This window comes from Drosophila hydei, unplaced genomic scaffold (genome assembly GCF_003285905.1).
Source record: "Drosophila hydei strain 15085-1641.00,03,60 unplaced genomic scaffold, DhydRS2 tig00000149-arrow-pilon, whole genome shotgun sequence".
Classification (NCBI taxonomy): Eukaryota; Metazoa; Arthropoda; class Insecta; order Diptera; family Drosophilidae; genus Drosophila; species Drosophila hydei.
The window spans coordinates 4,928,084-4,952,783 of record NW_022045678.1 but is presented as its reverse complement, the minus strand read 5'-3'; the positions used below and the strand labels follow the sequence as shown (position 1 = coordinate 4,952,783).

Sequence of the window (24,700 nt, the reverse complement as noted above, 5' to 3'; positions counted from 1 at the left end):
CGTGGAATACATACATAAATTCTGCGGCTGCTGCGGCTTATCGTGATTTTTTTAATAGGTTTTTTTTTTAAAGGATAGACAATAAGCGTATGGAAAACGGTGTGGAAAATGGTTTACTGCCCGACGGCGAGCCACTAGGAGCACGTGAAAACCAAATGGGCAGCAGCACAGACGGCGAGGGTGAAGGCGAGGGTGATTCGACGCCTCAGCCGCCACAAACAACAAATGACGATGTAAGCGACGGCGATGTGGATGGGGAGCGCGATTTGTCTGTGTCGGATGCGGCTGAGGCAGAGGCCGAAGCGGAAACAACGGAAGCAGAAACAGCTCCAGCCGAAAATATTGCACCGTGCCGGATATCCATCTTGGAGGACAGTCTGTGCGAAAAGGATGTGGATAGCGATGTGCCCGATGACGAAAATGATGATGAGGTGAGCGTCTTTTATGAGAATTGCAATAATTAGGATATATAATAAAATAATATGGATTTTTTTTGGCACAGGCGAAAGAAAACTATGAGGGATTCAATGGGACTGGCCGCACAGTCACATTGCAAACGCTGATGGCCGCAAATGTGTTGCAACCAGGAAAATCATTGATGACTATTGATTATCTAGGGCAAAAATTTGTGGGTGATTTGCTGTCAGACGGTAAAATTAAATCACAAGAGACTGAAACCATATTCTTAACGCCCAGTGCCTGGGCCATGCACTGCAAACGCATTATCAATCCCGAAAAGAAAAGTGGATGCGGTTGGGCATCCGTGAAGTACAAGGGCAAGAAACTAGATGCATATAAAAATACTTACTTGAGAAAGTGTGCTTTGCAAAAGGAGTCTACGCCCGAAGACGGTGATCCAGGTAATAGATAAATAGTAGATCTTCATTAAATAAATAATTTGTGTATTAATGGCCTTCTAGATGAGTTGTCTAAGGGGTCTTGTCTCTTAGACAAAGATGTACTTAGTATATTATAAAACAAAAGCTAAGTTTATCTATAATAACGTTGATAAATGATAGCTAGTTTAGTCTTTAGTTGCTCTGCAAGTGTTTTTATTCTAAATATTTTTTTATTCTTTAATTAGATACAGAACGCAAGACCGATTCACCAGATCTTGTTGTCAAACGAACAGTATTTCCACATAACACGGTTGCCAATCGCAATTTAATTCAGTAAGTTGCTAAAAAGGTTGTTTTTTATCTATGACTTATTGAGCGTATTTATTGCAGTGATGCCAATATGATGATTGAGGCCATTCCATTTACTTCGGTTGGCAAATTGCAACCGTTTTTGTTGACTATCACTTCCTCCGCTCTGCTTCTGGCTGACTTTCACTGTCATTTAACGGTTCGCGAGGTGTGCGGTTACCTGGGCGGCACCTGGGATATGAACACACACAGTGAGTCCGGCCCTAAGAATTAAACTTGTTTGTTTTTAGAGTCAAATAAAACTGATGTTTGTTCTTTGCAGCATTGACAATTACGAAAACATATCCATGTCGAAGCACGCGCTTCGATCGGCAACGGGCCGCGGAAGTAGAGCGTGATATACAGAAAATGATGATACAAGATCAAGTGCTGCTCGTCGGCTGGTATCACTCACATCCCAAATTTCAAGCTGAACCCACTCTACGTGATTGCGATGCACAGCTCGACTATCAAATACGAATGCGAGGCGTTAGCGATCTAACGTATACGCCATGTGTTTCATTAATCATTTGTAAGTTAGTTGTATATATAATATAACACGGTTATAATTGCCCTCATTGCCTTTGTAGCTCCCTACTATGAAGAGAATCCCACTTTGGAATCGGTGGTCAAGTGTATTTGGATAGTGCCACCAAATGAGAACAAACAATCAACGGAATATGGAAGGCCGATGCTAATGCAATACTCTGTGCTGCCAGATAAAGAGATACCAGAGGAGGTTCGCACGGAAATACAGTCCTGCGTTGATTACTATACTCAGTTTCGCGGCGAAATTGTTAAATTTCGCAATGTCTACAACAATGACGTGACCTACAACGAGAAGTTAAAGAACACGCTATATCCGAAATTTCCATCGAAGCAAAGTGATAAGGCGCTATGGAATTGGCTATGTGCCGTCCTGGATTGTGAGCAGGAGGATGATTTTATCCCACCGAAAACCATTAAAATTATTGACAATGAAAAAGACAATGAAGTTATAGTAAAAACGGAGACTCAGCCCACAACTGAATTGGCGAATGAAATCAAATTGGAACAACAGCCGAAAGAGGAGCAGACGGGCGAGAGTCTTCAATTAGTTGCTGTAGATATGGCACGCAAAACGGAGGAGGAAACATCGCTGCAGGCTGAACAGAAAGCCAGTGAATTGAAAGTAATGTCTCTGCAAGAGCAGCTTTGCATGCCCTCGGGTCTCAACATGAATCCAGTGCGTATGTTGTCCCCTTTGGCCACTCCAAACCCAACAAATACGACGCCAACAGCTGCGCCAACAGCTCCCGTGGTGCCAACCATGCCACTGAATGCAGCAGTCGTGAGTCAACTATTACCGCCACAGACGCCATCAACGAACATGAACAGTGGACCTGTTGCTGCTGCAGTGCAATCCGCTTCGCCGCGAGACAGCCCAACAAGCATACAGCTACAGTCGAATGCTGCCAGCCCCGCCAAGTTCGAGCTGCCGGTGCGTGCTTCGCCCTCGCCAGCAAAATCCGATGCCTCGTCGCATACATCACGCACTCGCAATTCGCCTGCGCCAAGTCCGGGGAAGTTCAGTGTCAGTGATATAGCAAGGAATAGCCCGAGCATAACACCCAACAAATACGATCTGACTACGCCGCTGGTGCCACCGTCGGCTGCCTGTTTGCCTACGGCCAATGATCTAATGGCAGCCAGCTTGGCACAGCTGGCCGGTCAGTTGCCGCCCAATTTTCTACAAGCCGACTTGGCCTCGCTGTTTCAACAGCAACGCAAGGATTATGGCAGCTCCTCACTGAATCAATTGGCTGCTGCGGCAGCCAAAGTGGGTGGCTCCAAGCAGAACAGTAATGTGACGGCAGGGCTGGGCAACCTAAACGATCCCAATGTGGCGGCAGCAGTGGCTGCCTATTCGAACAGCTTCAACATGCCCATGCCATCTGGCAGCAATAACAGTGGAAACAGCAGCAGCAATAATAATAGTAGTAGTAATAATGGTGGAAGCAAATCGAAGATGGATCGCTCCAAGTCATCAGCGTCCTCATCTTCATCCAATTCGAGTTCGTCCTCGAATTCGTACAAGACCAAGCTCATGAAAGAGCTGGACGAGCTCAAGAATGATCCCTTAAAGATGAGTGAACTCATACGGTCGCCTGAATATGCGGCGCTGCTCCTGCAGCAGGCCGAGGCATTGGGCGCCACTACGCTGGGCACTTTGGGCTTCGGATCCGACTTGAACTATCTAACAGGCAATCAACAAGTTGCAAATCCAAGCAGCAGCAAGTCCTCAAAATCAACGTCAGCAACATCATCGTCAGCTTCAGCAGCAGCAGCTGCAGCTGCGCTCAATGCCGACTACAATAATCTAATACAAGCGTCCAAGCTGCTGGGCTATGATTCCTATATGCAACAGCAAAACAAGCAAAGCAATGACCTTAACGTGTTCCTACAGCAACAAATGGCTGCAGTTGCGGCTGCATCGATACCGCCACCTCCTGTTGCCAGCAGTAGCAGCAGTTCGAAGAAACAGCAGCAGCAGCAACAGCAGCAACAACAGCAGCAGCAGCAGCTCCAACAGCAATCAGCTGCTCAGGCGGACTACACAGCGTTGTTGCAGACCTATACAAAGCTATTTGATCCGAACAATCAGTTTGCTGCTGCTATGGCATCAACGGGCAGCAAGCACATGAGTGGAGCGCACAATGAGTTGTCCGCATTACTTGCTGCTGGCGCTGGGGGCTTGGCGCCATCTGGGGGCGGCAGCGCTGTGAGCTTAAAGCAAAAGCAGAAGGACATGCAGTCGGACATGCTCAACCAGCTGTTGCAATTGGAAAAACAAGACTCGGAGATTAAGGCGTTATTGTATCGTCAGAATAAGGCAGCTGCTGACCTGGATGCGCTTTTTGCAACGCCCTCAGGCGCTGCGGCTGCTGTGGCAGCTGCTGCAGGCAACGCAACAAAGGCAGGCAGCAGCGCCAGCAGCGCAGCGTCAGCAGCAATGGCAACAGGTGTTCCATCTTCATCAACACTGACCAACTCGGCCGCCTACTACAATGCTTTGGCGCAAGAGAAGATGCAAGATTATGCGGCGTTCTTTCAACAGCAGCATGGAAAATATGGCATACCGGATCCGCTATCAAAGTCGACGCTAGCAGCGAACAATATGTTCATGTCACCGTCGGCTCTGTTTAAGATTCAGCAGGAATCGCTGTCAGCAATGATGATGAAGCCGCCAAAATCAACGACGCCTTCATCGGCGCGTACAAGAGAGTCGTCCGCCTCGCCGGCACTGGAACGTCTCACGCCCACCAAGTCAATCAGCGGCGGCGGCGGCGGTGGTGCAGGTGGTGGCAATTCAAATTCCGGCAGCAAGTACAATTTTAGTGCTGTGGATTTGGCTATATCGAGCGTGCCCTCAAATACGCCATCACCAGCGCCGTCTGATGGCAGCAGCGGCTCATCACACCGACGACCGTCGCCCGACTTGAGTCGGCTCTACGGCGAACTGGCACCGCCCGGCGCACTGCTGGGAAATGCAATGCCCAAAAAGCGCATGGAGTTTGCCTCGGTGGCCGACCTGGCTGCCCCGCCGCCAGCGAAGATACCGAAGAATAATGTGGGCGATGATGTCCTAAACTTATCACACGATTAGGAAAGGCGACTAGGGCACTGCCTGTGGACCTATACCCTATCACCCTATCGAGCGCATGTCCCAGTTAATGCAGTATTTCCTTATCAGTATCTACCCTTAATGCAGCAGAGCATTCAATTATAAATATATATAATTATATATATAAATACATATAGTATGTCACGCGAATCTCCTAAGCTCCCACTGAAAGTCATAAGATATTAAACATCAGAGCTGAGCCACAATCATATTCTAATTGAGATTGTTGACAGGATCAATTGCTACGGGAGATTGAATGTACAATGGAATAGAATTAGAGCAGGGTATATGAAGAGTACAGTATTTCGAGAGTTGAATCGGGGAAGGAACTGCAACTGCTTCTGCATCTGCGTTATTTTTATGGCAACTAAATATAAATATATGTATATCATTTGATATTAAAACAAGAACACTTAATGACATTCACATACTGCAATGCTGATGCTGATCATCGTAACAAATTTTTATATACAAAACTTGTTTTTAAGCGAACCCAACAGAAATGTAGATAAATGTGCGCATGCAGTGAGTCCATACTTTGTTGATTGTTTGGCTGCAATGGGAGTATGGAATATGTAAAAGTCTCTTGAGCGCTTGATGTCTTAAAACATATTATTTATAAACTATTTTAGGTTTAATTACTGCACAAAGGTACTTTAAGTATTTTAAAATAGTACATACATACATACATATATACGCAAACACAAACAGACAGACAAACGAAACAAACAAACATACATTATTAACTGTAATACTGCATAATTTGAAATTGACTTTTGCCGCAATAAAATATATAAACTAGGTTTTTAGTTTACAATATTAAATAGTGAATCTACTGGCTAAATCATATGGCAGCTGTTTGCAGTTCGTGCGATCGTCGGAGCTAGCTTTGGCTTTACCTCTAGCTTTACCGGTCGCATACCGGTTGGAGCTTTTGTTATGATCCATTTGAATGAATTCAGAACCCGCAGAACTGCTATGCAAAATATGATATGATTAACTTGTTGATCATAACAAAAACAACAACAACAACAACATTCTAAGCGTGGCACTGATAATGATGCATAGGTAACTAGGAGCAGGTGTTTACGTGCCGCTTAGCTCTTGGTGGGGGACCGGCTTATCGCGTCGACTAGTTTCCCCAGCAAATAATCAAAACAACAAGATATCTAAAAATTAAAAAAAAAAAACAAGATATCTCAACGCTCAACGGCATGCTACTCTGGCCAAATGGAATACGCTGTAGACGGCATAGGCCGACATCTTAGAGCTGCTGAGCCACGGCACACTCTGCGTATGATGCTGTTGTAGGGTATAAGAGGCCAGCGGACTTATCGACGCAGCTCATATAAATACCAGCGATCGTTGGTCGAGAAACCTTAGTCTGTTACTACCTCGCTTAGCTTAGACACATGTCGCAATATAAGGTAAGGTCGAGCAACTGGAATATCTTAGGTTTTCATATAAATATATATATTTGGTGTTTGAATCAAGAGACTTAAGCAGCTAATGGAATTTCGTATTTTAGTATCTAACTGGTTTCGGCGGCCACTTCTCGTCAGAGGACGAGCGCTGCCCCAATTCTCTGCCAGTGGGACAGAACTCCCCACAGCAATGCCCCTACGGCCTATACGCAGAACAGTTGTCTGGTTCCGCCTTCACAGCTCCACGTTCCGAAAATGTGCGCACTTGGCTATATAGGAAGCTGCCCAGTGCTGTTCATACGCCCTTTCTTCCGTATTCGGGTGCCCAGCATCTGAGCCACAACTGGGATGAGCAGCCGCCCAATCCAAATCAGGCAAGTCGAGCATTAAGTGCTGGTTTGTGTGCTCAGCAATTGACATTTTGCCACATTTGTAGATGCGTTGGAAACCATTCGACATGCCTGGAGCAAAGCAAAAGAGCGTAACGTTTGTCGAGGGACTCCATACGGTCTGTGGTGCTGGCGATGCAAGGGCGCGACATGGCTTGGCCGTGCATATCTATCTCTGCAATGCCTCCATGGACACCTCGGCGTTCTACAACAGCGACGGCGATTTCCTCATAGGTAAGTGGCGAGTGGACAGGTTGCCATTACGGATGATTATATTAACGACATCTCTGCTCTGCGCAAAGTGCCACAGGAAGGAACTCTGAATATAATAACGGAGCTGGGTCGCATGACCGTAGCTCCCAATGAGATCTGTGTCATTCCACAGGGCATTCGCTTTGCCGTGAAGCTCGAGACCCCTTGCAGGCAAGCGTTCATTGAATATGCTCTCAATTAAATATATTTTAATCAGGAATCTTGATGTCCTCAGGGGCTACATACTGGAAGTTTTCGATGGACATTTCTGTTTGCCCGATCTGGGTCCCATTGGGGCCAACGGTCTGGCCAATCCCAGAGACTTTGAGACACCAGTTGCTTGGTTCGATTCTAAGACGTACACAGGTGAGGACTGCTCATGGTTTCCGCGATCTGCTTGCACTGAATTTCCTTTTCCTCTTTTAGAGTTTCATGTCATCTCCAAGTACCAAGGCGCCCTATTTGTGGCCAAGCAGAAGCACAGTGTTTTCGATGTGGTTGCCTGGCACGGCAATTACGTGCCCTACAAATATGATCTGTCGAAGTTTATGGTGATTAATTCGGTTAGCTTCGATCATTGCGATCCCAGCATTTTCACGGTGCTCACCTGCCCGAGTCTAAGGCCGGGCACAGCCATAGCGGACTTCGTCATATTCCCGCCCCGCTGGTCTGTGCAGGAGCACACATTCCGTCCGCCTTACTATCACAGTCAGTGCAACCATGTCATAGATGTATATATATATGTATAACATTTATCTTAAAGGAAACTGCATGAGCGAGTTCATGGGCCTCATACTTGGCCGCTATGAAGCCAAGGAGGAGGGCTTTGCTGCTGGTGGGGCTACTCTGCACTCAATGATGACGCCCCATGGTCCAGACGTCAATTGCTTTGAAGGCGCTTCCAAAGCTGAACTTAAGCCTGAACGCATTGCCGATGGAACTCAAGTATGCCAACTTCCCCCCACCCGAATTCCCCCAACTCATTCACTTCCGCTTTTCAGGCTTTCATGTTCGAGTCGTCGCTGAGCTTGGCTGTTACCAAATGGGGCGTGGAGACGTGCCAGAAACTGGATGCCCAGTACTACGAATGCTGGCAGGCGCTCAAGAACAACTTTAAGCTGTCCAACTGAACAGCTAGACACTCAACTCCTGATGGATAATGGACTAGAGTTAACATTTATTTAAGGGAGTTGCAATAATAAATGAACAGCTTACAACCATAGAAAGCAAACGCGTTACTCGACTTCGACTCAAGTCTACAGCCTGAATGAGATACTAGGCGCGGAGCGCGGACTTCGATTGCTCAGCACTTGGCTGCCGTTCAAGCGGCAGACGCACAACTGATTGCAATTGATCTGCACTGTTTCCGAGCCCTTCGCCAGGGCAGCGGCAGCGGCGGCGGCGGCGGCGGCCTTGTGCGAGGTGGTAACATTGTCATCCGAGCGGCGACTATATAAGCACTTGGTAGCACAGTTGCAAGAGCCCGTCCGCATGCTCATGGGCAGGTTTTGAAACTTCAGCAAGGGCAAGTCGTCAGCTCTCGCCTGCGAGCAACAACCATTGGATGCGTCCACAGTACTGATGAGATCCGGAGCCCAATCGCTGGCCATTAAAGCGCGCATTTCCGGCTGCAATCGTTTGGTGAGCCAATAGGTGCGCATGTCGCCTTTGCCCTGAAAGTGACACGATTTCATTACAATGTTCTGTCTGGATTAGAAGTGCTTCACTTTGATGTTGGTCAGTCCTCGCTCGACGCATATGTAACCGCCGACTTCCTGCAGCAGCTGGTAGGTCTCCTCCGATATGTGAATCTTCATGGCTGCTCCGGTGCTCTCCATGCGTGAGGCCGTATTGACAGTGTCCCCAAACAGGCAATACCGAGGCATCTGTTGAAGTGTGCTTTTAGCAGGAGCTAGAAAAGGGGCAACAAGCTCACCTTCTGTCCAACGACGCCCGCTGCACAGGGTCCTGAGTGCAAGCCAATGCGAAATTGCACCGTCTCCGTCGGCTTATGTCGAATCTTCAGATTTCCCACAGTTTCTAGCAGGTGCAGTGCTAGTGAAGCTATCTCGCCCGCATGGCGATTCCCATTCTTTAAGGGCAGCCCCGATACAACCATGTAAGCATCTCCGATTGTCTCCACCTTCAATTGAGAGTATGACCTTAGGCAGACTTTGCTGTGCAAAGGCAATCGATGGCTTACCTTATAAACATCGTAATTAGATATTATGGAATCGCAACACGTATACAAATCGTTTAGCATTTCCACAACCTCGAATGGAGTACTCGTCGTGCAGAGTTCAGTGAAGCCGACAATGTCGCTGAATAGAATCGTCACGCAGTCGAAGCACTCGGCCTTCACAGGGTCGCCACTCTTAAGCAACTCCGCTACGGTTCTGAGACGAAGTGTGAAACTCAAAATGTATTTCTGTGTGCTCGAAATGGTTGCTTACTTGGGCAGCATTTGGTATAGGAGCATGTCAGTTTTCTTCTTCTCCTCGTAGAGTAAATTGGTTCGCTCCTGGACCAAGCCTTCCAGATTGTAGGCATACTTCTCCATTATGGCCAGCATGTTGTCAAATATATTTGGCTTTCTGAAAACCACGTGAATTGAAGCAAATATCAACAGAGAATCACTCTGCTACGTACAGTCCAGCTTGCAGTTCCTTCAAGTGCATGCGCACAAGGCGAATGTCGGGCCGTACTTCGGGATCCTCATCCCAGCAGAGGCGCAGACAGTTCCTGATATAATTTGGTATATCCAAGCAGTTGAGAGCTGGCCGGAATACTCCGTGCTGCAGCAGATCTGGATCTTTAACGAATTCTATTATCTCTAATGAATTAAAATTGGGGCATGAGCGTTTGGAGCTTGCATAGAGTCGTCTAAATCCTATACCTTCTTTTGTGTATGCTGTCTCGCCCCAGGGCCCCTTTCGTCCGATCATCTCGTATAGTAAAATGCCAAATGAATAAATATCGCCCTTCTGGGAGCCACGAGCTGGCCGAAATGAATCACGCAGAAGTTCGGGTGCCATGGAGAGGGCACGCTTTAGATGCAGTTCCGTTCTGAAAAGCAGATAATTTAGAAGAATTGAGCTTAAGTTAACTTTATTCCTTTCCCTACTTATTTGGCTCGTCCTGCCCCGCCTTTAGCTCGTGCAGTCCGAAGTCGGAAATCTGGCAAACCCATCTGGAGTCAATGAGGCAGTTACTGGATCGTAAGTTGCCATGGGATACTATCTCGGAGTCGTGCAAGTAGATGAGTCCCTTAAGTATATCCGAGACCAATGAAGATATAAACATATGATCCAAGTGCAAGTCCTCATTGGCAAGCACATCCTCCAGACTGCCCCGCGCACAGTACGTTGTGAATATTATAACTGATCCATGATCAATTGACGCTCCGATGAAATTGATAATGTTTTCATGTCGCACCTGAATTGAGTTAATATTGGAGTAATACCTATTCGCATGGAATAGTTAATATTCTCACCTCTCGCATCAATTTTAGTTCCTTGCGAATCGAACGAGTTATGTCCACGTTCTTCTTATGAATCTTCTTCATGGCCACGATGTTGCCACGGAAGAGGGCTAAAGAAGGATATTGGAACAAGGTCTCTATATAATATTACTATGCCAGGCTTACCTATATTTGTAAACGATCTCTTGTTGGGCTCGCCGACAACCAGAATACTCTGACGACAAATTTGCACCTGAGAACACAGATCAAAGCAGACCTAATGAGATTTGGTATAGTTAATAAGGGCTCAACGCACAATGTTCTTATGACTTGGATTATTGTATTCGCCCAGGTTGATCACAGTGACCTCCTTCATGTCCACCTTCCACAACAAGCCGGCCAACGTTTGTTCATAGCGATAATGCCTATCGAGATGAATAAATTATATAGCTGTGCCAGAGAAAATGCTGCGAGATCTTGATATTACTTGAGCAACAGTGCGATGGCAGCGATCAGAACAAAAGCAAAGAGCGCTGCAGTCACTAGATACCGCCAATCCAGCTTTTTGCGTGGACACAGCTCGCCATGAAAGCCGCACATTGGCTCCGCAAGCGGAGGTCGCCCGTTTAACCATAGTATGGGTCGTCCACTTTTGATATAACGAAATTCCTTAAATATCATAAATTATATTCCACAATTGTTAGTGCATAAAGGAGCTGAGTTGCGTACTGGAATCATGGAGTCCTTGTTGTAGACGAAGAATCCAACGGGCTGCATCGACATTTGAGCTAGTGAGTTTCCAGATCCTGCATTTGCATCGCTTTGCAGCGAAATCACTGTATAGTTGCCCTCAGCGTCGCCGTTTGAGTCGATGAAGACCTAGGACAAACAAGTGAGAGTCCTTACTCCACCAGAAGATGCCCTAAATCGGAAGTATTCATAATCTGTGTCTGCTTCTCCAGCTGTGGTGGCAGCGGCCGGGCAGACGGGCAGATAGACGGACGGACGGACGGACGGACGGACAGAGAGACAGGCGTTCATGTGTTTATGGACTCATCAAGGACTCATTAGGGAAATGGAATGATATGTCGAAATAGATGTTAAGCTTATAGTGCCTAAGGAATATATTATTTGTTTGAAATTTCAAGTCTTAGCCTTTGTTTGTTTATACGAGCGGACGAACAGACGGGCATGGTTAGGATGAGTTGGCTCCTTAACCTGAGTGTGTGTACTTTATTGGTAGTGTCACGCCTCTTTCAATCTCTTTTTTATAATGCATAAATTATGCATAAATTATGCATAAAAGTATTGCAAGTGATATGGGAGGTCTTACATCGAAGCCCTGAATCGAATGATAAGATCTGTTGAAAATGCGACTCATGACCAGGTTTCCATCGTTTATATCGCCGCCTCGCTGAAGTATTTCCGTAATGGCGCGTGCATAGATCATGACGCTGTCGTACAGATGTAAGCCATATATGGGCACCTGTAGACGAGTAATATAGGAATACTTAGAGCATTTCGATTGGAAATATCTTTCAAACACACCGAAATATTCTCGAAAACTCGCTGATGATAGGGCACACGGAATGGAGCTTTACGTGCGTACTCCTTGATTTTGGTACAAATGTCCCTAGAAATATATTGGTTCACATCGATTTAAAAGAGACTATAAACTATATGCGACATTAGTAAAAAAGAGATTAGTTATATATATTATAATAGCTTGAATATATTGAAGGGAAAAGAAAATATATACAAAAGTCTTATAGCTGGAGTTAGATAAAAAATTACCGAATATGAGGATTTTGTGGATATGTCATGCTTATTTTGATAACTGAACGAAATGAGATTTTATCCAGTGATTTGCTCTTTTCTTTTCTAATATAAGGATCTAAGTAATCTGCAATAAGACGTTGCATGCATTAAGACCCCGACAGGGAAATCAATTGACTCTGCCCAAACGAATTCAGCTTACTGCGTTCCATGATATTGACACGACGATTCGCATTGTAGATCTCATCATCCACCGACACCACAATGTAGTCCCCACTCTCGAGCAGGCCGCGATTTTGCAAGCAGCGCACAAAGTCCACCATGGCAATATGTTCGCCAATAAACACATAGACTAAATGATATGGCATATTCGACTATAATTGAACTCTACTAAATATTGCTGAAGCTTACTGCGCGTCGTTGTGTATGTCTCCTCAATGATGTTCTCTATTTGGGACAATGTCTTCTTAATGGGTATATAGTCCGAGATGTACTTGAAGTGCGTTATGGTAAAGTTTCGCGATTCAGCCAGTTCCTGAGGTGCGTGAAGTGTGAGCAAGTGAAAGCCACGCCAACTATATACACTTTGGCTTACCTGTATAGCGCTGGCCACATCGGAGCCCCAAATGGGCTTAGAGCTAACCACTATAGCGAATTTCTTCCAGTCATAGGCATTCAACAGACTTATCACACTCTTAGACACCTGTGGGAGTGAGTTGGCTTAAGATGAGAATTAGCAAATTTATGTTTTATTTTAAATATATGTATATAAAGTTGTTCGGAAAGCACCCGACCTCACATGACGCTAATTGGATCTTTATCCAATTTCTGACCTCTGAAATTTCTACTGAGTCTTAGGGGCTACTTGACTAAATTCTGTGGCGTCTGCAATAACACAAAAATAAGATTTTGGGTAAAGGAGTTCAAACGAAGCTATTCAAACTGATACTGTGCGCATTGCAGTGGAGAACCAATAGAGTAGACGAGCTCAAAAATAGTGAAAATATATAAAATAGTATTGGATTGATTGTAGTTGAGTATAACTGAGCGCATAATACTCGTTCAGGGTTCAAAAATATCTACAAATTATATTATTATAGGAAAATCCGTGGTAGAGTGTAACAGAGTTGAGAGCATATACAAAACTTTAAAGCTATGCAAGATATACTTTTGTTTTTCTACTTCCAGTTTATCTTATAGATCTACAGAGAGTGTCAAAAGGTCATAAGACAAGGCATATATGTGCTTGTATCCCTTCAAATTTGATATCTCTTGTACTTTCATAGACATTACACAGATCCAATATTCTTCTTTTTCCCATATTAAACGAGTAGAAATGGCTTTGCTTTTCCAGCAAAGAGGAAATAGCATCTGCAGTTAAGGACCATATTGAAGAGCTGCTGGATAGTTTTCTGTTTCTAAGAAAGCTGTTTCGAGAAACTACGTCTCAGTGTAATTGACTAAATTGTTGATTAAATTAATATAGTAAATTTTTTAAAATTTGTCTATCTGCTTTTTTAGGCTGTATACTTTTAGGATTTCGCTCGTAACTACCTTTGAAGCCGGTGCGAGAGTCCGTGCAAAGGTGGGAAAGGTGCTCTTGTTGGAGACGATTGAGTCGGAGCATTTCTGAAAGAAGTATTTGTTATAAAACGACTTTAATTTAATTTATATTCACATAAGTTTTACTTACGAACGATAGCATTGGCGTATTCCAGGCAGAGGCCAGCAGTGCCTCAGTCGTGCAGCTCTCATCGGGCCCAATGAAAGCGTTCACCCGACGTTCCCTCAACTCGGTCATAAGTCTAAAATAAGGGACAATGAGGAAAGTGGTTTATGGCTGAAACCCCTAAAAATTAATTGAAATATACCTCAACGGCTTAACTCGATATGCGCTGCTTGTGTGTCCCAAGTCAAACGGAGTAAATGTAAGTGTTTTCCCTGGCAGCAAATTAACATTTTTATTGACATCCTCCACGGCAAGGGGCAGGCCACCAAGCGTCACCTGTGGGCAAAGGAGAACAAAAATGTGTGCTTTACTTCAAAATTTTATTAAGTGAAAAATTGGTCAGTGGAACTCGCTTCAATTTGGCAGATCAGGAATTTCGAACATATCGAAACCAAAGGAATTATTTATAGCCTGAGCGTAGTTACGAATCTCATAGTTTTCCCTGTATTGCGTTAATTTCAGAGCATTCTTTAGCCTCCTGTGTAGTCGTATAGTTAGCAACTGTGTGGCAACGAATAGTGTCAGCTGTGAGGCTAAGATCGTTAGGCCAGAGAGCAGCTCCATGTCTGATAGATGTTCATTTAACAGACAATTGCTAGCAGTCTGTTCAATCTGCTGCAGCACCTTCAAGCTCCAAGGCAGAAGCATTAGAAAGCTCAGGCGTTGCCAGAGTTTCATGCTGGCGCCACAGATTCCACGGAGCAACTTGCCACGTGGGCCTAGCTTCCGTAGGTCGACAATTCCGTAGCCATAGAAACAGCTGCTTAGAGAGAATGATGTATAGATCAGACTGAAAAAAACTTCGTATGCCATATCCTCAAAGTCACTCTGTACTATGCCCAAAAGTTGACTTGTCTCGAGTAGCACGAATATCAAGAAAACGCGATTCGCACGCAGCGCGTAAAATGTATTCTTCAATCTGTACAGCATGTTCGATTCTTGAAAAGTTTCCTTAATTCACAACTGATTTTTGAAGGCTTAATCGATTACTACTAGAGTTCGAAGTATCAGATCAATAAGCAAATGCCTAATTAATTAAAGTTTGCAATCTGCAATTTGCAACTTGATTGATTGCCATCTTTTTGGGGAAAGAAACTTCTCACTAATTGGAGTTCCCCTGTAAGAGGCTAAATCTAACGGTAGTTAGTTTCTCATCAAGAAAAAGTTATATATAACAAAATAGTTAACACACTTTTAATTACACATGTATGAAGCTCTTGCTTTCGCGACGGCTTTGCCTTTGGCTTTGACTTTGGCCATTGTCACTCGCTCAGCAGCATTAAAAAGATATGTATGAAAAATGCTTGCGTGCTTTGACATTAATATTTATAAAAGTTTCGCTGCAATGCATGTTAGAGTCAGTATAATGAAGTTTTTATACTCGCTCATGAAGTAACAAGAGTATATTCGTTTTCCTTCTAGACAACAAAGAATATATACGAGAGTATACCCTCCTTGGATAAAAGACACAGCTTATAAAGTTTATAAACTATAAATTTTACAGTTTTAAATGGAAACATTATTTATAAAACATAGCCCATTGGAGGCGTGGCAAATTAGGCATTATATATATAGTTACACATCCTATATCCCATACTGTTATGGTGTCAGCATCTTATTGAAAAGCATTTGGTTATATTTGACTATGAAGAAAAGGTAATTTTAAGACCAAAATTTAACAATTTCGAAAACACTTTGTTTTAGTATATATTACATCTTGCTTATAATGAATGAAGAAACAAATAGAAAAAGAGAAAATAATTAAAATGAAAGCTTTGCTGCTATGGCTGGGGGCATCCACATTTTTTTAAGCACAATTCATGGCACTTTTCGCTTTTTACAATTTTAAGAATTCTATATGAATTACGCTCGGTTAGAAAAAGTACCAAAAAATTTCCCTAACTCCAGCCAGTCTCAGATTCGATATTTGCATTTGTATATATAGTGGCGCCACCTACAAAGAATAGTAATCAACACGCGACTATCAAAATATTGATAGAGGGCGCTGCAGCCACATTGTTGCACTTGATTTCCTCATACTAATAATGATATTAATACGATATGTATGTGTGAGGAATGAAATTCATGAAATAGAAAATAAAATGTAATATTTTGATCATACTTGAATGTCTTTGACATAATATTATTCTTAAATTTTTACAATGCTAATTATTACTTAAATTTAGGCAGGGATAGGAAATAAATTAAAAAGCCTAGAGTCACTAGAGTGTGAGAAAATAAATTTTCAATAGTTTAGAGCGTGAACAAGTATTATGCAGTCGAGTCGAGCACCCAAGTGTCTGTCCATACTAAGAACATCTCGCAATCTACCTGTCGTCCTTTGGGGCATTTACAGGTGAGGCTGGCTTTGAACGCACCGTTGTCATGGCAATTTATCCATAAAGTGTAGTTCGTCATGCAAATTTCACTTTTTGTCTATTATATTATTAATTTCTCATCTTTCAGATTGTGTGCATGTGTAAGTGGCGTCTCGATTGTATTCATTTAATTTGATGGACGAAATCTGAAAGGGAGTAAAGAAAACATACTTGGCCCACTTATTGGCCATTGACATGTTAACCTGTTCTCAGGAAATCAGGCACGTTAATGCGTGTTGGAATTGCACTGTGATTTCAGATTCATCTCAAAGTCTACTTGAGGATACGACAAAAGTTGCATGACGCTTTTTACTGAAGTCCCGTGCAGCACATTTCACAATGGCTTAAATTGAAAAAAATAAATAAGATGATGACAAAACTGTTACTGAAAAAAAAATAAACTTTTGCATACACAATATTTAATTATTGTATTCAGCTTTTGTCTATATAATATTTAAGTAAATTTGCTTAACAAAGTCCTATGAGTAAATACATTAAATCAAATCAGACACAAACACAAGTCCAGTTTTTTATATTGATAGATTGATATGTGAGGTGTATAAGAAACCTGATCTATTATTAAAAAACTAGTTAAGTTAGCATGCGCTGAACTAGGAACGCTATTATCAGCGAGCCATTCTCAAGATCAGTTTGCTATCTTAGAAGTGTTAAAGCATCTCAATTCTGTTGATAAGCTAAAAAAAAAAAGGAAAATGTGTTCCATATGAACTTAAGCCAAAAAATAGTCCAAAAGTGTGTGATTAATGTTCGTCTTTCAATTCCAAAGACGAGCCCGGTAGGGTTTCTACACAAAATAAATTCAGCAAATATTACTCCAATAATCGCTGAGAAAAATTAGCAATGGCACAAAGGTAATGCGTAAGGTTGTAAGGTCCGTCAGAGAGGGATCCACCATGACCCACAGCCTATCGAAACTATCAAAGCTTTGTCAACAACCATTGATACCAATCTGACAAATGGCTGTGAAGGAAACTTTATGACCACCACCCACCACACATTGTTTCTTCCGAATAACGTTTGTTGCTGTACCTAGGTCTGGATTAAAAATAATTTACTTCCCATGAAGAGCTCAAAAATTGGGTCGATTCTTAAATAGCCTCAAGAAAATTAGAAATAAAACAAAGCTGAAAAAATAAGCTGCACGAACTTATTTATTTAAAAATCACTTTAATTTGTTTTTGTTTCATAAAAATATATTCAAATAATATTTTTGTTTTTCATATATAATTATTTTTTGATAACATATTAAAATAATATATTTATTTTATTTTGTATTTTGTTTTTAAATTTATTGTTTATTTGAGCTTGTCTTCTGACATTCGAAATGGAATGTGGCTTAATAACTATTTTTAACTAATTTTAATTTTTAAATATTTTATTTATTTTGCTGTTTCTCAATTACTTATATATGTATCGTTTTACTAATAAAAGAAAGACAAATAAATTTATTTTCCTCTTGACTCTGTCATTTTTTGCCGAACTCTATCCAGCAGCCTTCTCATAGTTATATATAAATAACTTATGTAAATAACTGAAGTTTTTCCATTTTTAATTTTGTTTTCGATATTGTGTTACAGTTACTAAGGGGACGCGACTCACCCGCATCTGAGAGTATTCAGCCAGGAATCCAATATTTATTGCATCTTTTGAGGCTGAAATGCAGTGGCGCTGCGAGGAGGACAGCGCTGCGATGGCCACAAGGATGAGACGGATATTGCGAAAAATGCGATTGTGTGTCATGTTAACCGGACACATTATAGTGGCAAAAGCGCAAAGTTAATGACAGTAAAGTTTTGTAAGCTGCCCGCGAGACTTACGCGGAAACTCTAAAGGGGTTTACGAGTCAAGAACACTGCACTGAACACTTAACACGGGAGCTGCATTTCCTTCAACCTGCGCCTGCTCGGCGTCAGTTTCAAGCGTCCGCTTTTCACTTATTCACTTGTTGCTCTGCTCGTTGCGTTGTGCGTTGCGTGTTGCGCGTTGTTCGTTGTTGTTCGACCGTGTATCCAATGAGACTGCTGTTCGGCTGTTGGCTGCTGGGTCCTTTTATGCCGTTAGCTTCGTGGGGGCCCAGCTTCCTTTCGGTTCCGGCAACAAGCACAAGGGGGTTGTGGCTGTGGCTACGGCTATGGCTATGGCTGTCGCTCTGCGCGCCAAAATTAAACGTCGTATGACTGACAGCGGCAGCTGTGGCGGGGTTCGTGATTGCGTGGGTGTTGGATGAAGACCTGGGCCCCCCCCCAAAAAAAAAAAAATCAAAAAACATGTATTGCTAGTCGAAATTTTAATTAAGAGTGACCTAATGCTAAATCATTTTTGTTTTTCGATTCGTTAAAGAGTTAAATTGAACTCACTTCTGAATTAATCTATGGGGCATGCAGCCATGGACAGCTGCTCTGCCTCTGCTTCTGGTTCTCCTTTTCCTTGCTTAAAATCCATTTATCCGCCGTTGTCAGTTGCTCTGTAATCCTTTGGTAGCTTTTGGTCATTGGCGTGGGCATCAGCGACACGTGCTTCAGCTTGGGCACAAGTCCGTTTGCTTGCATATCATTTACTGTAGTTCAGGGTCAGTTGGTGGGAATTAACTATTTGAGGGGCCCTGAGACTGTACATCATGTACATGAATCATTTTTGGACTTTAGATAAGTTTATATGCGAAATGTTTCATTACGCATCTTTTCTATAGCTTATTTGAAGTTATTCTTAGACATTTGCTGTGTGGGCCTCGGGTTGAGTCTAGTCGGGACGGGTCAGGTTCTCTTATTTTCTACGCAGCAAATTGAGTTAAGTGCCTAACGTGGACTCAATTGACATAGGCATTTCTTCGAGTTTAATTGACTTAACGTCAAGTAGCGTACCAAATTAATATCATCACATACGAGTGAAAGGACTTTAAAGTACATTACAGGTTGGCTCTTGGAACCGTAACCTGATTCAGCTGAATTGTGGAAGAAAACACGATATTTATTTGAATGTGAGTGTAATTGAATCAGTTGTAAACTTAGACAAATAACTTCAAAGGAATTACTGATAATGAGCCAGTGCATCCTTGTTGATAACTCCTGCGTAGCTTGTGTACTTCGGCGAGGTGCCATTCAGCGCAATGAATTGCTCGGCTACCTCAACGGCAACGCGAACTTGTGCCTCAGCAGTGCTTGCTCCCAAATGGGGCGTGGCCACGACTTTCGGATGATTGATGAGTGCCTTGGTGACCTCCGACTTGGGTGGTTCCTCCGGGAAGACATCGAAGGCGGCGCCAGCGCATTTGCCACTCTGCAGTGCGTCGAGCACGGCCTGCTCATCAATGATGCCGCCACGCGCCACATTGATTACTTTAACACCTTGCTTGCACTTGGCCAAGGACTCCGTGGATATGAGATCTGTTGAGGGAGAGTGTTAGTTGTTCTCTTATTATGGATAGGTTAATCAACTGACTTCTAGTAGCCGGTATCAGTGGGGTGTGCACAGTGATGTAGTCTGCGAGGGGCCAAATCTGCTCCAAAGTAAGCTTTTCAATGCCAACAGCCTTGGCTTCGGCCTCCGTGGTAATGGGATCATAGCCAATTACCTAGCATTTAAGCGTATGCATATATATTAGCTGAAACTGAACGAGTTGATTGAGCAGATATGTGTTACCCTCATGCCCCAGGTCTTCATGCGTATGGCGACTTCGCGTCCGATGCGGCCCAGGCCAAGTACGGCGAGGGTTTTCCCATAGAGCTCATTGCCGCTGTAGAGTTTCCTGTCCCAACGTCCTTCCTTCATGCTCTGGCCGGCTGGCACGACGGGACGCGCCAGAGCGCCAATTAGGATGCACGTCAGCTCACAAGCCGAAATAGAATTGCCGCCTGGTGTGCTGAAAGTAAAGCACACTAAGCATTACAACTTGCAAGGTGGGGAGCGAGGAGGCACTTGTTGTGACTAGACGGCGTTATGCAAATGTCTGAAATATCGCGTATTCGCGCTGTATCCTTGGCAATCCAGGAGGCTCAATGGCAACAAAGCACTCTCCATCTCCATCTCCAACCCATCCTGAGCCCCGCTTCACAAAATATTTGTGCCGTCTAATTATGCGTGGCAAGCAGCCTAATATGACCCGTCACATCGTTCAATATAACACCACCCCATCAAGCAAGCCATTCGATGCGGCATTTGTGCATATTAGTCTTTTGCAAATGTTGTTCTTTTTCTTGTTCTTGTTTTTGTGATTCTGCTTTCTTTCACGGGCAACATTTACTTACTTAAGGACAACGACATTATGCGTTGTCGCTGCAGCCACATCGATGTTGTCAACTCCAGCACCCGCTCGACCCACGACCTTTAGGCTCCCAGCTCCAGCCGCAAGCACTTCCGCTGTTATTTTTGTATCCGAACGCACGATGGCAGCATCGAAGTTCTGTTCGAGAGATTATGTTAAATAGGTGGTTAGCGCTTATGAAAAATGCATTCGTAACATTCCGAACATACATCTGTGTGCATGCATACTTATATTTGAGAAGCGTTCTGTATAGCATATTAATAGGAGCAGTCATCGAAAGTCATCAATTGTTAAGCAAGTCTGAGTGGTTTCAGCGGGAGTATCCGACTGGCAGATACCCCGAACTGTGTGAAGAATAGCAGTTTCGAACCGTATCGATTTAAATTAATATAAATGAGAACATGCACAGACATGCACGAACATCTTCCAAATTTCTACAGGTAACAAATTAAGGAATAACTTTGTTGGGGTATAATCCAATTGTTGCATAATCCATGGGTATTCAAGGGAATGGGAGGGTTACACGTTGTTTGTGTATAGCTATAGCCGACTCTAAGTCATACTATATCTGGTGACTCCAGCTCAAATATAGCTAGATATCATTTCAAATCGATTTCAGGGAAAACTTATTGTTTATTTAATAGAAAATTGATCTCTGCCTCTTATATGATAACTTAGATATAAAATTTCAAGTTTTCCAGCTTTTACAGACATACGGCTAGACAGACGAACGAACCGAGTTCTGATTAACAATAGAAAGATTATTTATGGGATCAGACATTATATTTGTTATGTTAAACCTATTTTGAGAGCGTTGCTTAATTACCTGCTGAGCACTACAAGCTTATTGATAATGCCGCATTGGCTTATTGATTATCAAATATATTACACGTTATTTATTCTTGGTCGATAAATTATATCACCTTCCTATGTTTAGCTCTTGAATATACGAGCTTTGCCGCAATCATGGACTTTCGGCATTCGCACCTCAAACACTTTGTTAACTAATAAACATTTCCGGTTTGAATGGCAACTGTTCACTTTAGTCAAGAGCGAACTAGTTCCAGCGCAAGCAGCTCTAATTAACGCAATTGTACTGGCAAAAGACGGCTAATTGTTTTATTAGCAGCTATTAGAGAAGCTTACGATGAGCTCTATAATTAAATGTGAAACACCTGCCTCTCTTTTGGTGGGCTGTCGTCTGAACGCGCGCATGAGAAGTACAGGTATATGGCACATGGCGGAGATTGTTGGGATCAAGAAGTTAGGCGAAAGTCGGCAGCAGTTCTATGTGCACTACGATGATTGCAATAAGCGCCTTGATGAGTGGCTAAACGATGACGATCTGGATCTGAGCAAAGTTCAATTCGCTTGTCGTGCAGGCCATCAAATCGGAGCTTTCGCTGGCGTCGCATCTTCAAAGCGCCAATCGTCGCTTATCGGCAAAAAGTCCCAGCTTAAGTTGACACAACAACAACAACAACAGAAACCAGAGACAGAAACAACTATATCCAAAGGATGGGGCAGAGGACGAAAGCACGTAAAAGGTGGAGAGAAAATTCTAAGCCCAGCAGCTCCCGGCAAGGAGAATACAAATCAAGCTGAGAATAGTAAGATACCAAAGGCACGTCAACTGAAGCATCCAAATAATAGCGTGGCACGCATGAAGAATGTGAAAATGATTGAGTTAGGGCGACATCGCATTACACCCTGGTACTTTTCACCATATCCCGAGGAGCTCTGTCCAGTGGACTGCATCTATTTATGCGAATTCTGCTTAAAGTATTGCAAAAGTAGTTTGTGCCTGGGGCGTCATTTGACCAAATGCACTTTAAAGCATCCACCTGGCAACGAGATCTATCGGAAAGATGCGATATCATTCTTCGAGATCGATGGTCGCCAGAACAAGGTGTACGCCCAGAACTTATGCTTATTGGCCAAGTTGTTTCTGGACCATAAGATGGTCGACTTTGACACAGATCCGTTCCTCTTCTACGTGATGACAGAGTTTGACCTGCGTGGATTTCATATTGTCGGCTACTTTTCCAAGGAGAAGATCAGCGTCGAGGACTACAATCTTGCGTGTCTATTAACATTGCCGCCGTATCAGCGCAAGGGCTACGGAAGACTGATCATCGAGTTTAGCTACGAACTGTCCAAGTATGAGGGCAAAACTGGAACACCAGAGAAACCGCTATCCGATTTGGGTTTGCTGTCTTATCGATCCTTTTGGGCTCAGGCCATTCTCGAGCAGCTCATCAATCAGAATCAATCAGCAGTCGAGGGCGTGCGACCGTCTACAACAATCAATGATATTTGCGAGCAGACTGCTATTAAAAAAGATGATGTAATCTACACCCTGAAACGGCTTAATCTCGTTACCTACTGCAGGGGTCAGCACATAGTCTGCATCAATCAAAATGCCATTGAGCAACATCGAACTGCAATGGAAAAGTGTAAAATACGCGTTGATCCCGCATGCTTGCAGTGGAGCCCCAAAGACTGGAACAAGCGAATGAATCGCCTGTTCGAACGGTAGAGCTCCGATAGCTAACGGTACTTTTCCCAAACGAAAGTTCAATGAACACACGGTTGACATAAATATGTATAAACGTGCAGGCAGATTTAAAAGAAGCGATAAGAAAAACATAATCTAATTTGATAAACGGAAGGATGACGAAAACATATACAAATATATATTTATTATATATATACATATATGTATATATTTATATATAGAGGCTTTATTTCAATTTACAAATAAGAAGTACCGAAATAATGTCTATTAAGCATTAAACCAATTCAATATTTTCCATAGTACATAAAAGGGTTATGGCTGAAGCAGATAATACCATACATATATATATATATATGCATAGTTTTCGGTTTTATTCTTGAATTCCTGAATTTGCGAATAATAAATATTCTATGGAACAATAACCTTTAGGCGATAGGAAATATGTAAATGGAAATTAATTTAATAAACAACAAAGTACTTAAACAAACGTTATCAATGGAAATATTTGCACAGTGCAACAGACTTGACAACAGCTATGTATGTATAATTAATACGGTTAACCACACGTGTTTGCGACAGAGGAGCACCTTCAGCGCACACAAACACACACATACATCGAAATGTACATAGACGTATGTCTGTGTTGGTTAAGGCTTTTGATATACAGTTATGAAATATGAAGTGCTTATAAATATATATTTATATATCTGACTGCAAGTATTATATAATCACCTTTACTTCCTTGCAGAGCTCATCCACCGGCAGCTTCAGCTTGTATGTAACCTGAACAAATAAAATCACAAACCACAAACATAATACATATATAATCTCCGCTATCAAATAAACGTATATACATATATACGTATACATGAGAGTGTATATGTATCGTATTTATGGACTTACATTGATGCCGTGCTCTTCTAGGAGCTCAACACACGACTTGTCGACTGCATCGCAAACCAGAACATTTTTAATATTCAGCGGCATATTCGCAACGAGATAATAAAAGTCTTGCAAATTGTATATAAATGTCTTGAAAAACAACTAATACAGAAGCACTTTCGAGAGCTTACACGCACTGAACTGCTGGGCTTGAAAAAACTAACACCGGAGCTCCTAACACGCACTGCACTTGTCGCACTGGGCTCAATAAGTCAACTGATTCGGCGAATGAGAGTCGACAAGCGGCGGAACGGCTGGAGAGCAATTGAGACGGCGACTGCGAAGTCAGCGTCGAACAACTGCGTCTGTGTGAGCTCTGATCAGTGTCGATAAGCAGCTGCAGCAGCGGCGTTTGCTCTCTCTATTCTCTCCAAATATATTCGCAAATAAACTCAATGTAGTTAATGAAGTAAACAATCTTACACACATACCTGGACATGGCATAGGCATACATGTATTTGTGTATTTGTGCGAATATTCTTCACGGCGCTTAACCCATTGGGTGTTACATGGGTTGAGAAGCGCCACAGTACAGCTACGTCACGGATGTTGTCAGCCGATGGAAAGTTCATTTGCTGATATAGGAAACATTTATGAAGGAAGTAAACACTCGTATCAATGTCAGATTTTGGCTAGTGAACTTTCGATTAGATTAGAGCACACATTTTTTTAAATTCGAATTGTTTTTAGCTGCAAAAA

General features: G+C 42.9%; 6 protein-coding genes across 6 annotated transcripts; 3 read left to right on the top strand and 3 right to left on the bottom strand.

The window, feature by feature from the left end:
- Positions 1 to 11: 11 nt before the first annotated feature.
- Positions 12 to 5,628, top strand: LOC111592534 (MPN domain-containing protein CG4751). Its single transcript, XM_023304817.2, has 6 exons — positions 12 to 431; positions 503 to 860; positions 1,085 to 1,172; positions 1,230 to 1,399; positions 1,471 to 1,719; positions 1,778 to 5,628. Exons 1-6 carry the CDS (start codon positions 90 to 92, stop codon positions 4,831 to 4,833), a joined length of 4,263 nt encoding a protein of 1,420 aa, XP_023160585.2. The 5' UTR covers positions 12 to 89; the 3' UTR covers positions 4,834 to 5,628.
- A 581-nt stretch (positions 5,629 to 6,209) lies between these two features.
- On the top strand, positions 6,210 to 8,108 carry LOC111592539 (homogentisate 1,2-dioxygenase). Its single transcript, XM_023304822.2, has 8 exons — positions 6,210 to 6,278; positions 6,380 to 6,649; positions 6,712 to 6,898; positions 6,967 to 7,087; positions 7,152 to 7,282; positions 7,343 to 7,624; positions 7,680 to 7,861; positions 7,918 to 8,108. The coding sequence occupies exons 1-8, from the start codon at positions 6,264 to 6,266 to the stop codon at positions 8,044 to 8,046; spliced, it is 1,317 nt and encodes a 438-aa protein (XP_023160590.2). The 5' UTR covers positions 6,210 to 6,263; the 3' UTR covers positions 8,047 to 8,108.
- Positions 8,108 to 24,615, bottom strand: LOC111592536 (guanylate cyclase 32E). The gene is made up of 23 exons (XM_023304819.2): positions 24,433 to 24,615; positions 14,024 to 14,157; positions 13,846 to 13,957; positions 13,707 to 13,781; positions 12,748 to 12,855; positions 12,564 to 12,687; positions 12,355 to 12,504; positions 12,171 to 12,279; positions 11,925 to 12,009; positions 11,710 to 11,862; positions 11,106 to 11,255; positions 10,864 to 11,045; positions 10,693 to 10,801; positions 10,563 to 10,629; positions 10,410 to 10,507; positions 10,041 to 10,351; positions 9,813 to 9,982; positions 9,566 to 9,749; positions 9,370 to 9,510; positions 9,120 to 9,312; positions 8,853 to 9,059; positions 8,644 to 8,802; positions 8,108 to 8,589 (listed from the first exon to the last, which is right to left on the bottom strand). Exons 1-23 carry the CDS (start codon positions 24,571 to 24,573, stop codon positions 8,173 to 8,175), a joined length of 3,579 nt encoding a protein of 1,192 aa, XP_023160587.2. The 5' UTR covers positions 24,574 to 24,615; the 3' UTR covers positions 8,108 to 8,172.
- LOC111592544 lies at positions 14,126 to 14,856 on the bottom strand. The gene has a single exon (XM_023304827.2). The coding sequence runs from the start codon at positions 14,809 to 14,811 to the stop codon at positions 14,236 to 14,238; it is 576 nt and encodes a 191-aa protein (XP_023160595.1). The 5' UTR covers positions 14,812 to 14,856; the 3' UTR covers positions 14,126 to 14,235.
- On the bottom strand, positions 19,244 to 24,227 carry LOC111592542 (D-3-phosphoglycerate dehydrogenase). The gene is made up of 6 exons (XM_023304824.2): positions 23,963 to 24,227; positions 23,792 to 23,842; positions 20,525 to 20,679; positions 19,920 to 20,139; positions 19,719 to 19,851; positions 19,244 to 19,663 (listed from the first exon to the last, which is right to left on the bottom strand). Exons 1-6 carry the CDS (start codon positions 24,044 to 24,046, stop codon positions 19,308 to 19,310), a joined length of 999 nt encoding a protein of 332 aa, XP_023160592.1. The 5' UTR covers positions 24,047 to 24,227; the 3' UTR covers positions 19,244 to 19,307.
- Positions 21,665 to 23,089, top strand: LOC111592537 (histone acetyltransferase Tip60-like). The gene has a single exon (XM_023304820.2). It carries the CDS (start codon positions 21,689 to 21,691, stop codon positions 23,078 to 23,080), a length of 1,392 nt encoding a protein of 463 aa, XP_023160588.2. The 5' UTR covers positions 21,665 to 21,688; the 3' UTR covers positions 23,081 to 23,089.
- Positions 24,616 to 24,700: the final 85 nt, after the last annotated feature.

What these genes read in the sequence shown, in the direction of transcription:
- LOC111592536 (XM_023304819.2), bottom strand. Translation starts at nt 24,573, where the DNA reads ATGAACTTTCCATCGGCTGACAACATCCGTGACGTAGCTGTACTGTGG. An exon ending in ATACGCCAATGCTATCGTTC is followed by an intron (nt 13,782 to 13,845) that starts GTAAGTAAAACT and finishes TACTTCTTTCAG; the next exon opens with AAATGCTCCGACTCAATCGT. An exon ending in GGGCAGGACGAGCCAAATAA is followed by an intron (nt 9,983 to 10,040) that starts GTAGGGAAAGGA and finishes TCTGCTTTTCAG; the next exon opens with AACGGAACTGCATCTAAAGC.
- LOC111592534 (XM_023304817.2), top strand. Translation starts at nt 90, where the DNA reads ATGGAAAACGGTGTGGAAAATGGTTTACTGCCCGACGGCGAGCCACTA. An exon ending in GCCAATCGCAATTTAATTCA is followed by an intron (nt 1,173 to 1,229) that starts GTAAGTTGCTAA and finishes TATTTATTGCAG; the next exon opens with TGATGCCAATATGATGATTG. An exon ending in ATGTGTTTCATTAATCATTT is followed by an intron (nt 1,720 to 1,777) that starts GTAAGTTAGTTG and finishes TTGCCTTTGTAG; the next exon opens with CTCCCTACTATGAAGAGAAT.
- LOC111592542 (XM_023304824.2), bottom strand. Translation starts at nt 24,046, where the DNA reads ATGCCGCTGAATATTAAAAATGTTCTGGTTTGCGATGCAGTCGACAAG. An exon ending in TAGAAGAGCACGGCATCAAT is followed by an intron (nt 23,843 to 23,962) that starts GTAAGTCCATAA and finishes TTATTTGTTCAG; the next exon opens with GTTACATACAAGCTGAAGCT. An exon ending in ACTGATACCGGCTACTAGAA is followed by an intron (nt 19,664 to 19,718) that starts GTCAGTTGATTA and finishes CTCCCTCAACAG; the next exon opens with ATCTCATATCCACGGAGTCC.
- LOC111592537 (XM_023304820.2), top strand. Translation starts at nt 21,689, where the DNA reads ATGAGCTCTATAATTAAATGTGAAACACCTGCCTCTCTTTTGGTGGGC.
- LOC111592544 (XM_023304827.2), bottom strand. Translation starts at nt 14,811, where the DNA reads ATGCTGTACAGATTGAAGAATACATTTTACGCGCTGCGTGCGAATCGC.
- LOC111592539 (XM_023304822.2), top strand. An exon ending in AGCCGCCCAATCCAAATCAG is followed by an intron (nt 6,650 to 6,711) that starts GCAAGTCGAGCA and finishes CCACATTTGTAG; the next exon opens with ATGCGTTGGAAACCATTCGA. An exon ending in CCGTCCGCCTTACTATCACA is followed by an intron (nt 7,625 to 7,679) that starts GTCAGTGCAACC and finishes TTTATCTTAAAG; the next exon opens with GAAACTGCATGAGCGAGTTC.